The 18,362-nt window shown below is 42.9% G+C and overlaps 1 protein-coding gene across 3 annotated transcripts in view; it reads right to left on the bottom strand.

Moving 5' to 3' along the window:
* FAT2 (FAT atypical cadherin 2) overlaps nucleotides 1-18,362 on the bottom strand; it is a 98,826-nt gene that overhangs the window by 42,068 nt on the left and 38,396 nt on the right. For all 3 annotated transcript variants that reach the window (XR_011567763.1, XM_070793872.1, XM_019965274.2), the window contains exons 9-13: nucleotides 17,631-17,841; nucleotides 7,940-11,998; nucleotides 6,209-6,405; nucleotides 3,720-3,873; nucleotides 1,609-1,842 (exon numbers count right to left, since the gene is read on the bottom strand). Coding sequence is in view for 2 of the 3 variants with exons in the window: in XM_070793872.1 (XP_070649973.1) it covers nucleotides 1,609-1,842; nucleotides 3,720-3,873; nucleotides 6,209-6,405; nucleotides 7,940-11,998; nucleotides 17,631-17,841 (4,855 nt within the window). In the remaining variant the exon portion in view is untranslated. The remainder of the gene's footprint in view (nucleotides 1-1,608; nucleotides 1,843-3,719; nucleotides 3,874-6,208; nucleotides 6,406-7,939; nucleotides 11,999-17,630; nucleotides 17,842-18,362) is intronic.

An 18,362-nucleotide genomic window follows, 5' to 3' on the forward strand; every position in this document is an offset into this window, starting at 1 on the left:
TTGTGGACCAGATGAAGCAGTTGGCTCAGGCAGGGCCCATAGGGTCTGAAGAAGGCCAACATTAGTGCTCAGCCATGAGAGCCTCACCCAATGGGAGGAGCACAGGCCTTGAGCCTATAGAGACTGAATCCCACACACATGTGGGGACACACAACGCTTTTGTTGAATTTACATGAACTAAGTGTGCATACCATGCACATTCTTCCATATGTGTATTTTTTTCTCGAGAGAGAAGTACTGCTCAGGCTACATATGAAATATTGAGGTGGAATATTTGGGTTAAAATAATAATAACAGTTTTCAAGGGTTAATTGTTAACTGGTACAAGGCCAGAGGATGAATCCTAGAAGGGAGGTAGGGTTGGAAACTCAAGAGTGAAGAAGCTAGGGCTCTTTCATCCAAAAAGGGAACCTTGAGGCTGGAGCTGACAGTTAGCACGTCCCAGTCTTGGAAGGTCTAGGACACCTGTGTGGCTGCAGATGGCAGGACCATGATTGACAGGTATCTGCTCCAAAATGCTAACACTTAATAATTATCTGAGGAAGGAAGGGCTGCCTGGAAAGTTGGGAGCTTCCTGTTCCTGGAGGTGTGCAAGCCCTGGCTAACTGGGCATTGCAGGGCCTTAGATATTAGGCCTTTGCACTGACTATTTGCCTTCCCTGGAACCCCTGTGTTCCTCCAAAATCTCTCACCTAATTGGGCATTGCAGGGCCTTAGATATTATGCCTTTGCACTGACTATTTGCCCTCCCTGGAACCCCTGTGTTCCTCCAAAATCTCTCACCTCCCTCAATGCCAAGCTAAAACTCCCTTCCTCTAAGAAGTTGTAAATTTACTCTGTTGGTGTCTCATGAATCAGGGTATTATCACTACCATCATCTTCATCATTGTTCCTCTGGCTACTTTGATCCTGAGAGTATTTTTTACCTATAGCAAAATTGTCCAATTTTCTTGAATTAAATTTTATAATTGTATATGTGCATATATATATATAAACATATATATATACACATACATCTATAGACATAGAGATTGCCACAGTGAAAAACTTCATGATGTCAGAATCTTTTAATGGTACAATATGAAATGAATACTCCTGGATGAAACCAATTTGCCTTGTAAATAGTAAAAGGAAAAGAATCCTAATGAAAACCATGTCATTAAAATTAAAATGTAAAATATTAAAACGTAAAAATAAAATGTAAACTATTCCACTTCATTGCCTAGAAAATTGATCCAAGAATTTAGTAGACTAATGGAGTTTGTGCCCTAGGTTTCTTTCTTGTGGCCAATTAATCAGAGTCAAATAATTCTGACTGGTGTATTGTATTCAAAATATCCTGGAGCTTAAATGATAGGATTGAAAGTGCTCTAAGTCTAAGAGGCAGGGAGAAGCAATGAGGCTGAAATGCCCCACATCAGTCTTGAAATGGCCAAAATCTTTGGTCCTCTAGCACTTAGGTATGCAGTTTATGGACATTTTCTACTTGTAACTGTCTGTAGGCTCAGAAGCGACAGTCCTTGCAGTTCCAGAACAACAGAGAGAGAGCCAAAACCTCGCCTAAGGTGACCCTGTAAGCAAATGGCCTCTAATCCTTGTCTTTCTCACCTTGGTCAGGGTCCCGGGCCAATACTACCGCCACAGGGGTCTTCACCGTGGTGTTGTCGAAGACTGCCACAGCAGAGTGGCTGGGGAAGAACCGGGGGGCGTTGTCATTCACGTCCTCCACATGAAGGGTCACATCTGCCTGGCATGATTGGCCGCCTCCATCTGTTGCCTTGGCAACAAGGCTGTACACATCCTTCTTCTCTCGGTCTAAGGCTGTGAGTGTGGTCAGATCCCCTGGCAGGAGAAAGGACAGAAAGTGATCTTTCTCTGGAGGCCATGATCCTAGCATGTACATTCCTGATGTTTATATGAGATAACCTCAGCACTGCCCCCCGCCTCATTGTGCTGTCACAGAGAATAGGGGTCCTGTGTACAGATGGTTAGGAAAGAGGCTGAGTCTGTATCTTTCCACACCTGCTTGCTTTCCTAGTCACATTCCACCACTGCATCCCCAATTTAAAATTCACACCAACAAGCTACAAAGAGGTACAACATTTTAAAATGCCAGTTAGACAGTTTCTAACACCACATAAAATGTGTTTATGCTTTGGCCTACAGTTTCACTTCTAGGACTGTATCCCATAGAATAATCAACCCAAGGAGAAAATATACATGTAGAGATATTCTCTGCAGCATTCTTTATAAATAGCAATATACTGAAAATATCCTGTGTCTTTCAAAAAGGTACTAGTTAAATACGTTATCATTTAGCCATACAGTAAAATATTTTGCAATGGGAAAAGTGATTATGGCAGAACTTTATGTACTGCCTTGTTGATAGCTCCAAGATATTGCTCTAAGAAAAAGGAAGTCACAAAATAGCATGCTATACAGAGATTGTGGCACGCATGGAAAACCAGTCTGATAGAACATATGCCAAGAGTGCTTATCTTTCGTTAAGAGGCTGGTTATCATGAAGATTTTCCAATGTCTGCCTAATACACACCTACATGGTTTGCATTTTTGAACAATGAGTAAGTGAAAGTTGCTCAGTCGTGTCCGACTCTTTGCAACCCCATGGACTATACAGTCCATGGAATTCTCCAGGCCAGAATACTGGAGTGGGTAGCCTTTCCCTTCTTCAAGGGATCTTCCCAACCTAGGTATTTAACCCAGGTCTCCCACACTGCAGGCAGATTCTTTACCAACTGAGCCACAAGGGAACCCCATTTTGAATAATGAGCACATATTATTTCCTTACTCAGATAAACTATTGAATTTTTTTTAGGAGCCTGCTAATCATCCTTCATCTGGACAAAGAGCAGTAGAGAGAGGTTAGGTCACCTACTTGGGTGACTCAGCATGCCTGTGCTGGGGTCAGAAAGGGCAGTGCAGCTTCTTGAAGTACTCACTCTCACCTGCCACCTCCCTGCTCAGCAACCTCCATAGTATCCTTTGAGCTACTGGTTCCAAGTGTCAGCAGCTGAATTATTATTATGTGCCAGACTTGGGCTTATATTTCTATATAGTTTATTGGGATCCTTACAACAGCACCCTGGGGTTTTATCTCAATCTGCAGCATACAACCTTGAGATCATGTCTTTGATCATGACTTTTTACCTACTTGAACCCTTTAATGGCTCTGTAGGTAAGCACTTGGCTCTTGTGCCCCAGGGGGCCTCATCCTTTGCCCTCCTTCTCCCCTCCCCTTCTGTGCACCAGTTTTGGCCTTCTAGGTCCTTACCTGTGCATGTTCTTTCCCAAAACAAAGTCCTCGTATGAAATCTCTTTGTACCTTGAATGTCCAACCTTACCACTCCCTTACCCCCTGGCTATTTCCTCAAAGAAATTTTACTTAACCCCACTTCCAAACTTAAGTTCTGCTGTGAGACCTCACCTAACATCCTGAATTTTTCTTAACTCAGCACATGTCAAACCACTAACTCAATACCTTTCCCACTAGACTGTGAAGACCTCGATCTTGTCTTATCAATTTTTGTCCCCAGCATCTAGTGAATGCTTGGCACATAGTGCCAATATATGTTTGCTGAGTGGATGGATGGATGGATAGATAAGTGAATTCTTGTTTCTTCTCTAAGGAGCCTGGGTACTGGGTACTGGTTATTCAGTGTATCAGTTCTTGGCTTGATCCTGCAGCTCAGGAAACCTACCTGTGTGAGGATCCAGCTTAAATTCATCCGCCCCAGGGCCATGCAGAGAATATGTGATCTGAGCATTGGTGTCAGAGTCCAAGTCTGTTGCAGAAACCTTCAAAATGAAGTGTTCTGGAGGTACATCTTCACTGACTTTGCCAGTGTAGAGAAGCTGAAATTGAAAGACAAAGAAGAGGGAGATTGTGGGAGATATGCTAAGATCCAGAGAGAGAGTAACAGGACAAGATAGAAGCAGAGAGAGAGAGACGAGAGAGCAGAGATGGAAGTGGGGGAGGGGAGAGAAGCAGAGAGAGGGAGAGAGGAGGTAGAATAAGATAGAACATGCAGGGAAGATGGAGATGAAAAACAAGGAGAAAGATGATGGGAGACCTAGTCAGAAAAGCAGAGAATGAGAGAGAATTTCCACCATCTGAAAGCTCACACTCAAGGCTAGAAGTGAAAGTGAAAAGCCGTTAAGTCATGTCTGACTCTGTGACCCCATAGACTATAGCCCACCAGGCTCCTCTGTCCATGGGATTCTCCAGGCAAGAATACTGGAGGATATCCAGGGGATCTTCTTCAGTGGATCTTTACAACCCAGGGATTGAACCCAGGTCTCCCGCATTGATGACAGATTCTTGACCATCTGAGCCACCAGGACCTGCCACAGTCTCTTACTCCATAAGGGCCACATTTTGAAGTGTGTGGCAGAGGGGAGAGGCTGGAGTTCCCTGAGAACCCAATGTTTCTCCAGCTGCTGGCGCTGGACACAGTTTCCAAGCAAACTTGTCCCCCCCCATTGCTGAGTGTGGGTTAGCACAGACCCCCATATATGCTCTGGGTGGAGGTTTTGTGCCTGGCAGGCTGTGTGGAGATGCCCCCGCAGACTCTTTCCCCTGGCTCTGGTTATGCTCTTGATCACCTCTGAGAAGGCTAAGATGAGCTTGGCCCCAGACTCCCTCAGCATGAGGAGGATATAGGCTGGTTAGAAGGATGCTGAAGCAAAAGAGAAAGAAAGTATGGCCACTGTTCTCCCCAAAAGGTTGCCCTTCTGAAACCATCCAAAAGGTGCTTATCTTGGATCCTGCAGAGACATTTTCCATGCACCCCACTTGATAATCCAGGTTCTCTTTTTCTACTATGCTTCTATGAGATTGGAGCATAGAAAACAGGAAGGAAAGGTGATAGGATATATGATTTTTGTGTATCCCAAGGTATGTGTCCATATATATGTATACAAATAAAGTATGAAGAACTGAAGTATACACATATGCACATGCTTATATGTTTGTGTGAGTTAGAGATGTACATTTACCTGTATGAATGGGTATATTATGGATGAATGTTATTTGGTGGCTCAGATGGTAAAGCATCTGCCTGCAATGCGGGAGACCTGAGTTCAATCCCTGGGTCGGGAAGATCCCCTGGAGGAGGAAATGGCAACCCACTGCAATTCTCTTGCCTGGAAAATTCCATGGACGGAGGAGCCCGGTAGGCTACAGTCCATGGGGTTGCAAAGAGCTGGACACGACTGAGCGACTTCATGCATGCATGCATGCTTATGTGTATCTTTGTGTGTATGTATATATGTAAATACATATTTATAGAGTTATAATCTTTCAACTACGTGTATGTGTGTGAGTACCTACATATAAGTGTGCACTTATATGTATATATACTGAAGAACTGGATTTTTTATACACTTGAATTATGCTAACTTGATGTCATAAAAATTTAATATTAATAGTTTAACTTTATTTGCAAACCTTGAAGTAATGCAACCCCCCCAAATTAAAAATTATTTATTGTGTTTTAAAAAATATGTTTAAAAGCAAAGCTACATGACAATGGTTATTGATTTATGTCCTCTAAGAATGCAATTTCTCTCCTGATGTATGTGTGCGTGTGCGCACACACACACACACCACTCAATATTTTCCTTGGGAAATTTAGTGTTTAATTACATGAGGTCCTTAGGAAAGTCTCCCTTATCAAAAATGTAGCTGCCCTGTCTGTATGTTTATGTATACATGTATCCTGGGGGAGGGTTTCTGTTGGTCTGTATAATGCATGCAGATGTAGGGATATGCACATAAAGACATGGTGAGCGGTGCAGGGTGTCTCTGGGGGAAGGTCTCTTTGGATATATTTGATAACAATGAGCCATGCTAACAAGTTGAGTGATACAGTGACTTTTCCATTGAGCATAGCAGACTATTTGGAGAATGAAGTTACTTCTGGATATGTTTTACAGAAAAAAGGATCTTTTTAGGGAGTGTGGGGAGGGGGGGTGGGGAGAGCTATGGACCATGAATCCTAAAGACCTTGGTGACATCCTTTTGGGAAGGGCAAGGAATTACCTGGAACGGTAATTACCTGGAAGCAAGGGCAGGTTTGGTCAGTGATGGCCCCCCTCAGAGATGGTACTCTGAATCCTTCTCCTTCCTCTTACCCTTTGCTCCAGCTTCCTTATCTCCACTCCTCCCCGACCCTCACTTGGCTCTCACCTGTGAGCACTGTGGGCTGTTATCATTGATGTCCAGGACAAAGATCTCCACTGGGACTGAAGCCTGGAACTTGCCATCGGAAGCTGTGATTCGGAGCAAGTACTTGGCTGTGTGCTCACGGTCCAGGGTCTTCCTTGAGAAAATTCTCCACTCATCTCCAACTTGGCTGATGCCAAACTGGCCCAGGGGGTCTCCCTCTAGAAATATGGGACAGAGTTTCCTGAAGCCAAGCCATAGGAACAAACCAGGCTTTGTACTATAGGTGACTGTCCACCTGACACTTTTTTTTAGGATTGCAGGGAAAGGCAAAAATTTCCTCCTTTAACTAGGGACCTACATTTCTTCAATGAGTCAGTTATTTGGTGTTATGAAACCTCTTTCAACTTCAAAGGTCTCCTATAAAATGGAATTATCACTGCAAGAAACACTGCTCCAAAATGTGTGGCTAAGGGGCACATTTCTTATTTGGTGTTCATTGGAAGACAATGGAGGAAGTTAAAGGGAAGCAGATAACAATTCTAGATAAGAACCTTCTAGTATCCAGTATCTGTTCAATAGTGGAGGGCTGGAAAGTGATCAATAACATTAAACTCTCTGAGGTTTTGTTTTACAACTGAGTACACAGGCTAACTGGAGGTTCAGATGGCTCATTAGATTTGCTTCTGAGTCATCTTTTCTTGATATTCATCATTGAGAGGGGAGATGGATTTTCGAGATTCTAAGATTCTGGAGCTCCAAGATTCAGCTATTCCCGGAGTTGATGGTACTGTGACATTTATTATGTTATTATTCAGAGAGTTTAAGATTTTTGTGTTTTTAAAAGTCTGATATTATAAGATGATAAGATTATATTTCACTAAGACTCCATGTTTCAAACAACTTTGATCCAGGCTCTGTCTCCAGGAGTCTATAATTCTTGGTTGGAATGTCATGCTTGTTAACTCTCTGCCAGGCAGCTGTGAGAGCAGAAGAAACCATGACTATGGGAATGGGATGACAAGGCACCTGGGACACAAGGAAAGGGACACTGAGAAGTAAAGAAACTCTCTGGCCACCAGTTGGCTGGTTTCACCCCTGGACAGAGATTGGAGTCGTTTAGGTTTGCAGTAGTTATCTACTGGGGAAAGCAGTTTGTAGGGTCTGGTTTTAATCCCAGTCCCGATGCAAGCTTGGAGTGTGACCTTGGTTGAGTTTATCCTCCTATCTGGGCTTTGGTTCTCCCATGTGTGTGTGAAAGAAGAGGATTGGATTGGAATCATATCCAACCCACTTAACACTCAGGTCCTATGATTGACTAGGAAGCATTTTCTACTATCCACAACTTGCCCTTGGCAGAGTACTACTCTGCAAGGATAGTCACCTCACAGAGTTTCTATAGACCACACAACTGTTGATCCCCTCTCCATCTTCCAGAAGCTAACTGAGAACAGTTACAATATCTCCATTCTATCTACTCGAGCTAAGGTAATAAGAAATCCTCTTTACAAAGCACTTTCTAATTTATAGGGAGCTATCAAAGCTTTTCCAAGTTAGATCCTGTCAGCATCCCTTGAGATGAATCAAAACAGCCATGCCAAGTCTATAACTGGAGCAACTGAGGTCCTGGAAAGTTAAGTGATTTGCTCAAGATCACACTGTTAAGTGGCAGAGCAAGGACTTAAACCCATGTCTTAAGAAACATCTTGCTGGAATTTTTTTCAATGCATCCCACTCTAAGATAGGTATCCTTACCTGTGATATAGCAGGTGACCTGTCTGTTCTGCTCAGCGATATCAGCATCCAGGGTTTTAAGAGTGGCCACAGGTTCACCAGGCTCACTGTTCTCAACCACAGATCCTCTATAGTCTTCTGAAGCAAATCTGGGGGCATTGTCATTTTCATCTGTAATGGAGACTTCAACCAGGACCTGAGAAGATAGCTGGATGGTCCGGCCATGGTCATAGGCCACTACATAAAAGTGGTAAATCTGGTTGGTCTCACAGTCAAGTTCCTGGAGTGTGGTGATCCAGCCAGTTTCACTGTCAATGGCAAAGAGTTCATGGATATTGCTACCAGGGTCCACTGGCAACCTGTAGCTTACCTGGCCATCATCCCCAGTGTCCTGATCATTGGCAGTCACTTGAATGACTGAGGTCCCCACTGGCATATTCTCAGTGAGAACAGCCTTATATGGATCAGCCTCAAATATAGGTCTATTGTCATTGACATCCTTCACTTGGATGTTGACAGAGACCAGGGAACCTAAGTAAGTGTCATTATGGGGGCAATGAGCCATCAAGTCAATCTGGTACCATTTGGTGGACTCATAATCCATGGCCTTCCTCACCTTTAGAACCCCTGTGTTTTGGTCCAAGGAGAAGATGCCATCCTTGTTGCTCTCTGGTGTGGTGCCCTGCACAAGACTATAGATGACTGGATCTTGACCTGCCACTGCTTTAACAGAACCAATTTCAGACCCCTCTGGAAGGTCTTCTGATGCAGAAAAGGTATATAGAGGTTCAGAAAACTGGGGCAAGGATACTTCATTAGGAACCACCTGAAGTCGTAACAGCATGAGAGAGTTCCAGTGAGGAGGGCCCCCATCCTGAGCTTTAATTTTTAAGTCAAAGGCCCGATTTTCCAATCCCACCAGGCTCTCTTTCACCTTGACAACACCAGTAATTGGGTTGACTTCAATGACTTCTTCTTCCAAGTCCTCCACCGAGTCTACTGAGTAGGTGACGTCTGCATTCCGGCCTTCATCTGCATCATAGGCTAGCACCTGGATGACTGGGGAGTCCTTACTGACATTAGACTGAATGGATACAGTGTACTCAGATGCTTTGAACTGTGGAGGGTTGTCATTTTCATCTGTGAGGATGATCTTCACAGTGCAGAAGGCCACGCGTCCTCCTCCATCCTGAGCCATGACCTTAATGGCAATGACCCTTTCTGTGGAATTTTCCCGGTCTAGTTTCTGCAGTGTGGTAATCTGGCCACTTGGGTTTATGGAGAACTTCTCGCCTGCTAGTTTATTGATAATGGTGTAATCTACAGTGCCATAGGGACCACTGTCTTTGTCTATGGCTAACAACTCAATCACCTTGGTCCCCACCTTTGCATTCTCAGCCAATTCTGCCTCATAAATATGCTGCTGGAACTCTGGGCTGTACTTGTTGGCATTTGTAGTGTTGATATACACAGGTACAGTTGCTCGGAAGACCCCATCAGAAGCACCTACCCTCAAATTGTAAGAAGAGTCCAAGTGCTTTTTGCAAAGGTTGTACATAGAAATTATTCCCGATGAGCTGTTAATGGAGAAGTGCCTGTCCTGATTGCCGGAAAGAATCAGGTACTCCAGGCGGGAGGTGTCCCTGCTGTCAGGATCCAGAGCTTGAACTTTGAGAACCAGGTGTCCGCAGGTTGCCAGCTCACTAACATTGGCTTCGTAGTGAGGTTGCCTGAACTCTGGGGGGTTGTCATTGATGTCAGACACATTGACAACGACAAGGGTTTCACCAGTGAGTGGGGGATCTCCTCTATCCATGGCCCTGACTTTCACATGAAAATGTTGTTGGGCTTCATAGTCCAGCTCTTGAACTGTGGACATTTCCCCTGTGCTCCCATTGATCTGGAAGAACTTGGAAACATCTGAGCCATCCTCTACAATCTGGTAAGAAACATCACGGTTCTGCCCTGAATCCTGGTCAGAAGCCAACAGTTGGATCACGGGAGTCTGAGCAGGCAAACCTTCTGAGATTGAAGTGGTGTAGACCAACTGAGAGAAAGTGGGAGGATTATCATTCACGTCCTCCACCAGGACTTCCACGGTGGCTTCAGAAAATGATCCCAGAGCAGTGTCTGTGGCTCTGACTGTGAACACGTGTTTGGTCTTAGACTCATAGTCCAAAGGGCCCGTCACGGTTAGGACACCAGTCTTAAAGTCAGTGGTGAACAGCATCAAGGGCTCTTCTTCTACAATGTTGTAGATGAGTCGGAGTCCTTCTGGACTCCGGGCCTGGGTGTGGAGAATAGGGGTATAGAGTGTGATATTTTCAGGCACTCTGACTTTGTAGTAAGGTGTCTGAAACAGTGGGTTGGATTTATTTCTCACAATGACAAGTACCTCTTCCTCAGCCTGGAGGGATGGAGTTCCTCCATCTTGAGCAATGACTTTGAGGCGATACTTATTCAGAGCCTGATAATCAAAGGGTTTCCTTAATGATATGTCCCCAAGATAGGGGTCAATTCGAAAATATGTATAATCTTCTGCAAATGCATAGGTGACAGCACCATTCACCCCCAAGTCCTGGTCAGTGGCAGATACCTGAAAGAGGACATCTCCTGGTTCTGTGCCATCTTGGATGATTGTGTGGTAGGGCAGATGTTTAAATTCAGGGCTATTGTCATTGACATCCTCAACAGAGACTCGGACCAGAGCCTGAGCCACCCTCTGAGGTGTCCGATTGTCCCTCAGTTCCACTGCCACCTCATGAGTGTCCTGCTGTTCTCTGTCAAACCCCACACCTCTCGTCTGCAACACACCTGCTGATTTTATCATGTGAAACATATCTGTGCCATTCAAAAGGAAGTAGGACAAGGTGTCATTCAAATGATTGCCTTGGGCACCAAGAATCACCAATGCCTTTCTCTCCAGTAAATTCTCCTTCACTGTTGCCCTGTAGACATCCCGGTCAAACTGTAAGGTTGTGTTAGAAGCTTGTGTCCAAGAAATCTTTACTAGTGCAGTATCTTGATACAGGCCATCAGAAGCTCTGATGATAAGCTCCCGAGAGAGTCCCAGGAGAGTAGGATCCAACACAGATATGCGACCAGTAATGGGATGCATGGCAATAGCTTCGTCAGCATTGCCAGTTTTGATGCTATAAGTGACTTCTGAGTCATCGTCACTGGCCTGCACCATAAGGAGCTCCATACCCCGGTGGATTGGCTTCATTATTGCTACTTCATATATCTGGTCCAAGAACCTGGGAGGACAGTCATTAACATTTCTGACGTTGATTATGACTTGGGCAGCCCTGGGTGCAAATAAGATGGGGCTTCCTTGGTCATGGACATAGATGTCGAATCGGAAAGAGGGCATGCTTTCATAATCCATCTCTAATACGGTGGTTAGAGTTCCCATGCTGGGATCGATTTTTAAAAACTTCAGAGTCTCTGGTTCCAAAATTTTATAGACCAACAAGGAATTTGCTTCTTTGTCACTGTCAGAGGCTCGGATCACGAGGGGGTTGTTGTTTTCATCCATGATCATGCTATTCAGTGGAGCTGCTTCACTAATTTGGCCCACAAAAGTCGATTTTGAGAACACGGGAGCATTGTCATTTTCATCAATGATGTAAACAAGAACCATGACATCAGTAAATGTGCCCGCCATATTGCTGCCTCGAATTTTCAGCTGGTAAGATGAAATTTTCTCATGATCCAGTTTCTTCTGAGTGGAGATGAGTCCAGAATATGAGTTCATGGAGAATACACCATTCTTGTTTCCCTCTCTTAACTCATAGGTAACTTCTGAGAAGCTTGTAGCTGAGATGAGGAGGATTGGGGAACCCACAGGGATTGATTCAGGGATCTCTACAAAGTACTCAGAGTTTGAAAAGATGGGGGCACTGCTGTCGGAGGGGTAGACGTGAATGATCACTGTAGCCAGGTCATGCCCTTGTGGGGAGCCTTGATCTTCTGCCTTCACTGTTAGAGTATACCGGGCATGATTTGCCTGATCAAGTTTCTGTGCTAGAGTGATGATGCCTAGCAGGGCATTGATGTTGAAGAAACCTTCGCTGTTCCCTAAAAAAAAAGACAAGAGAAATTGAAGTTTACCACATCCTTCAGAGGTACCAACTAGGCTTTCTAGATCAGTATAAGACAATCACACAAAAGCTGGGCAGGGCAAAACCCACATCCTGTGCCACCATGGATTTAGTTATGCTACAAGAGGTAGGGTAGGTCTGTACTTTATGAAATCTCTTAATTGGTGCACATAGTAGGTGCTCCATAAATGGAAGGTTTTGGGGCCATAACTTAAAGCTACAAACCAAAGCCATAGTAGAGTTTTGGAGGAAAGAAAGGAGATTTAAACTTTGTAGGAAAAGCATACTCCTCTCTGTATTTCAGTGGTGACTTTTATAGGCAAAGCTTCAGTTACATTATATAGAATTTTAAACCATTCTTTATATAACTTTGAATAGCTTTGGTTACACACTGAATAGTTGAAAATTTTCAATACGGAATCATAAAATGTCTAAACTGAAACAGACTGGGAAAACTGCCTTGTCTATTCCCTGTATAGTCAACTGTGGGAGATCCTTTGTCAGGATTGGGAGTGAGTGGCGGGGGTTGAGTTGGGAGGGACTGGGTAGCACACCCAGCTCTTGAGGCTCTTGGTCAAATGCTCTTTCCACCACACCTGGATTTCCTAAAGGTTAGGCAAATTTGGAAAACTCAGCAGTGGCCACAGGACTGGAAAAGGTCAGTTTTCATTCCAATCCCAAAGAAAGTCAATGCCAAAGAATGCTCAAACTACCACACAATTGCATTCATCTCACATGCTAGTAAAGTAATGCTCAAAATTCTCCAAGCCAGGCTTCAGCAATACGTGAACCGTGAACTTCCTGATGTTCCAGCTGGTTCTAGAAAAGGCAGAGGAACCAGAGGTCAAATTGCCAACATCCGCTGGATCATGGAAAAAGCAAGAGAGTTCCAGAAAAACATCTATTTCTGCTTTATTAACTATGCCAAAGCCTTTGACTGTGTGGATCACAATAAACTGTGGAAAATTCTGAAAGAGATGGGAATACCAGACCACCTGACCTGCCTCTTGAGAAATCTGTATGCAGGTCAGGAAGCAATAGTTAGAACTGGACATGGAACAACAGACTGGTTCCAAATAGGAAAAGGAGTACGTCAAGGCTGTATATTGTCACCCTGTTTATTTAACTTCTATGCAGAGTACATCATGAGAAACGCTGGACTGGAAGAAACACAAGCTGGAATCAAGATTGCCGGGAGAAATATCAATAATCTCAGATATGCAGATGACACCACCCTTATGGCAGAAAGTGAAGAGGAACTCAAAAGCCTCTTGATGAAAGTGAAAGTGGAGAGTGAAAAAGTTGGCTTAAAGCTCAACATTCAGAAAACGAAGATCATGGCATCCGGTCCCATCACTTCATGGGAAATAGATGGGGAAACAGTGGAAACAGTGTCAGACTTTATTTTTCGGGGCTCCAAAATCACTGCAGATGGTGACTGCAGCCATGAAATTAAAAGACGCTTACTCCTTGGAAGGAAAGTTATGACCAACCTAGATAGCATATTCAAAAGCAGAGACGTTACTTTGCCAACAAAGGTCCGTCTAGTCAAGGCTATGGTTTTTCCAGTGGTTATGTATGGATGTGAGAGTTGGACTGTGAAGAAGGCTGAGTGCTGAAGAATTGATGCTTTTGAACTGTGGTGTTGGAGAAGACTCTTGAGAGTCCCTTGGACTGCAAGGAGATCCAACCAGTCCATTCTGAAGGAGATCAACCCTGGATATTCATTGGAAGGACTGATGCTAAAGCTGAAACTCCAATACTTTGGCCACCTGAATGGAAGAGTTGACTCATTGGAAAAGACTCTGATGCTGGGAGGGATTGGGGGCAGGAGGAGAAGGGGACGACAGAGGATGAGATGGCTGGATGACATCACTAACCCGATGGACGTGAGTCTGAGTGAACTCCGGGAGTTGGTGATGGACAGCGAGGCCTGGCGTGCTGCAGTTCATGGAGTCGCAAAGAGTCGGACACGACTGAGCGACTGAACTGAACTGAACTGAGGCATTCTTACACCACCTTTACAGGTTTATTTTTTTTTTAAATATTCAGCCACTACCTGTACAACAGTATAGTATCCAACAGTCTTTCTGCAGCAAATATTAGAAAATTAAAGAGCTCCTAGTACCCAAAGGAATCTTCCTTGACTAATCAGGAAGCCTAAATGAAAATAAAAAATGGACTCCTTTCTCCATGTCTGATTATTATTTTTATTGTCCTTTTAAAATTTGATATTTATTTGGATAAATACATAATACCATTTCAAATTTAAGTTGAGGGAAGTTGTGATTATGCAACATTACATAGTTCACAAAAGGTAATGTTGAAAACTAATCATGTTTTCCTAAAAAAACTTCTCAAAGTTGTCACAGTTTTAAGGTCGGACCTTACTTGGGCTGTAACTATTCTTTTTTTTTTTTTTTCCTTTACCTTTTTTTTATACTATGGTAATAACAGATAACATGAGGTCTACGTTCTTGAATTTTTAGAGGTTTAGTACAGTGTTGTTAACTATAAGCACAATCTGTACAGAGATCACCAGAACTTATTCAGCTTGCATAACTGGTACTTCTTTTCAGTTTTATTAAGATATAATTGACATATAACATGGCATTAAAGGTGTGTAACATAATTTGATCTATGTTTAAGTATATATTGCAAAATGACTACTACAATGTTTGTTTAACATCCATCACCTGATATAGTTTTTCAAATATGTATTTTTTTTTTTTTTTTTCTGTGATGAGACCATTACCTATTTAATACCATGACTAAACCTGAATAATTCTGCTCACCATCCAGGAGTACAAGTCCTTCACTCAGGGGAGTACTACTTCTTATTATGCTTATTTCATTTATTATTTCAATGGCAAAGTAAATAGCCAGGCTTCACCACAAAACCTTCCATCTGATTGTCCCACTAAGCGAAGTCACTCTGCAGCTGGCTATTGAGGTGATTTCCCAACTTGCCTTTGTTATACAAATCCTGAGGTTGATCAAAGAATGTGGTTTTAATGAGCAACCAGAAATTTAAAAGTAGTTCCCTTAAAAGTAGCCAAGTAAGCATAATTATAATTTATTTTACTGCTGAGAGAAAAAAAAATAGGGAAGAAAACTGTATATTCATTTTGATCTTAGAACTGCAGAAATATGCATAGAAAAAGATAAGAGAGAAATACATGAAATTATTTTCTCTGGGTTATGAAAGGCATGGCCGAGTGTTATTTTTATTATTTTTTTGACCATACTGCTGCATGCAGGATCTTAAATTTGAACCTGTGCCCCTTGCAATGGAAGTCAGTGCAGAGTCTTAACCACTGGACCACTAGGGAAGTCCTCTGAGTGTTATTTTCTTCTTCGGAGATTCTTGTTTTTTTTCTGGTTTCAAAGAATAACCATGTGTTACTTCTTCAATCATAAGATTATTTTAAAACTAACTCAATGTGTAAAATAAAATTAGTAGCAGGGGGAATTCCTTGGTGCTCCAGTGGTTAAGACTCCAAGCTTCCACTACAGGGCACCTGGATTTGATCCCTGGTCAGGGAACTAAGCGGAGAAGGCAATGGCACATCACTCCAGTACTCTTGCCTGGAAAATCCCATGGATGGAGGAGCCTGGTGGGCTGCTGTCCATGGGTTCGTTAAGAGTTGGACACGACTGAGCGACTTCACTTTCACTTTTCACTTCCATGCATTGGAGAAGGAAATGGCAACCCGCTCCAGTGTTCTTGCCTGGAGAATCCCAGGGACGGGGGAGCCTGGTGGGCTGCTGTCTATGGGGTTGTATAGAATCGGACATGACTGAAGTGACTTAGCAGCAGCAGCAGCAGGGAGCTAAGATCCCATATGTTGTGAGGCATAGATTTAAAAAATGTTTTAGATTTATTAAAAAAAAATTAGTACAACATTAGTGGAACTGTCACTGAGAAAAAAGAGATGATTATACTTCATAAGTCACAAAAAGAAGCCATTAATGGGTTATTATTTGCATTATTATTCTTCAGGGATGAATAGACTTCTGCCATATGACAAGGTATAACGACTGTCTCTACAAAAAAGGAAAATGTGAAACATTCTGAGTTCTTGAAAGTATATAAGACACCGACAAGCAGTAAATGAACATCATTATGCTCCATGAAGGCAAAGAGCAAGTCATGCTCACCTTTGATCATCCATAGCATCTTGCTCTATAGATACTGCTGCTGCTGCTGCTGCTGCTTCTAAGTCGCTTCAGTCGTGTCCGACTCTTTGCGACCCCATAGAGGGCAGCCCACTAGGCTCCTCCGTCCCTGGGATTCTCCAGGCAAGAACACTGGAGTGGGTTGCCATTTCCTTCTCCAATGCATGAAAGTGAAAAGTGAAAGGGAAGTCACTCAGTCATGCCCAACTCTTAGCGACCCCATGGACTGCAGCCTACCAGGCTTCTCTGTCCAGGGGATTTTCCAGGCAAGAGTACTGGAGTGGGATGCCATTGCCTTCTCTAGATACTAATTTATATTATAGATAACAATAATTATCAAGTATTGATTATGAATTATCAAACATTACAAATTATGATTAATAATTAGTTGGGTCCTGGATATTATCATTTTTGTCATATTAACTACTTATAATTAACACTTAGTAATAACCCTTGGCACTTGTATAATATTTTACAATTTACAAAGTGTTAACATACATTTTCTTTTTTAGTCTTCACAAAGAGTTTCTGGCACAGATAATATTCCCATTTTTCAGATTAAAAAAATAAGAGGTATGAAATCATGATGTGGCCTTAGAAGAAAATACTCCTGAAACTATGCCATATATCTTATCAAGTATTTATAGGTCCCTTTTATTGTACATGCACAAAGATACTATCTTTTAAAATGTTGCATGGGCGACTTCCCTGACAGTCCAGTGGTTAAGACTCTGTGCTCTCAATTTAGTGGGCATTGGTTCAATCCTTGGCTGGGGAACTAAGATCCTGCATGCTACATGGCATGGCCAAAAAAAAAAAATAAATATATATATATATATACATATACATATATGCTATGCTAAGTCGCTTCAGTCATGTCCGACTCTGTGCAACCCCATAGATGGCAGCCCACCAGGCTCTGCCATCTCTGGAATCCTCCAGGCAAGAATACTGGAGTGGGTTGCCATTTCCTTCTCCAATGCATGAAAGTGAAAAGTGAAAGTAAAGTCGCTCAGTCGTGTCCGACTCCTAGTGACCCCATGGACTGCAGCCTACCAGGCTTCTCTGTCCATGGGATTTGCCAGGCAAGAGTACTGGAGTGGGGTGCCATTGCCTTCTCCGATATATATATATATATTTTGCGAGGACTTCATAAGCATCCTTTACATGTATGGTCATTGGTGGATATATATATATTCTCAATGAAAATTCTCCCATAACTTGAGTAATCCTTTGTTACCATTCTCACCATCTTTGAAAGCACATTAATTTAGGTCATTATAGTTCCAGGGAATGCTCTAGAATGATAATTTGCCAAAGTTTAGCAAGTAATTGACACTTGAATAACTTGCAAATCCATGCTCCTGGTGCTTTTCCTTATTGCCAAAGCCCCTCTCCACGTATCCTGCACGTACAGTCAGACCTCTCACCTTTGAGGAAGGAGTAGTGGACCTCAGCATTGGCTCCCCGGTCGCCATCCATGGCTCGGACCTGGAGCAGCTCTGCTCCGGGGACTGTGGTGTCAGAAACACGTGTCTCATAGTGGAGCTGGGTGAAGCGGGGAGGGTGGAGGTTTCCATCCTCCACGTGAATGGACACCCACACAAAGTTCCTTTTGATGGGCATCTCCTGGTCGCGAACCTATGGGCCCAAGGGGGCGATGGGATGAGCAGCAAGTGGAATGGAGGAGGCAGAATTAGATAAAGGTCAATGAAATAGAATGCCAATGAAAAATACACCCAGTCATAACTCTCTGTATTCCTTTAAGCTTTGCTCTGTTACATTCTTTTCTCTTTTTAAATAAGTTTATCAATTCATGATTATTAGACTGAGCTATTTTCATGGATAATTCCACTTTAGGAGAAGGCAGAAATAAGCAGAAGAGCAGTATTTTCCAAATTTGTTCTTAGAGAATATTAGTTCTTCAAGATGTTAGTGTATTATTCAGGAAAAAAAAATCCTATAGTTAAGTGAATTTAGGGAGCACTGAACAAGCCAAGTTGATGTCTTCTTTGCTGCAGGACTTCTCAGAGCCTTTAATATATATTTAAGTGCCCAGAGGATGATAAAGTAACATGTAAGAACCTTGAGCCTTGAGTTGGAAAGGCTGGACTGTGATTCTGGTTCCATCTAAAAAATTGTATGATGGTGAGCAAGTCTCT

This window comes from Bos indicus, chromosome 7 (genome assembly GCF_029378745.1).
Source record: "Bos indicus isolate NIAB-ARS_2022 breed Sahiwal x Tharparkar chromosome 7, NIAB-ARS_B.indTharparkar_mat_pri_1.0, whole genome shotgun sequence".
NCBI classification, from domain to species: Eukaryota; Metazoa; Chordata; class Mammalia; order Artiodactyla; family Bovidae; genus Bos; species Bos indicus.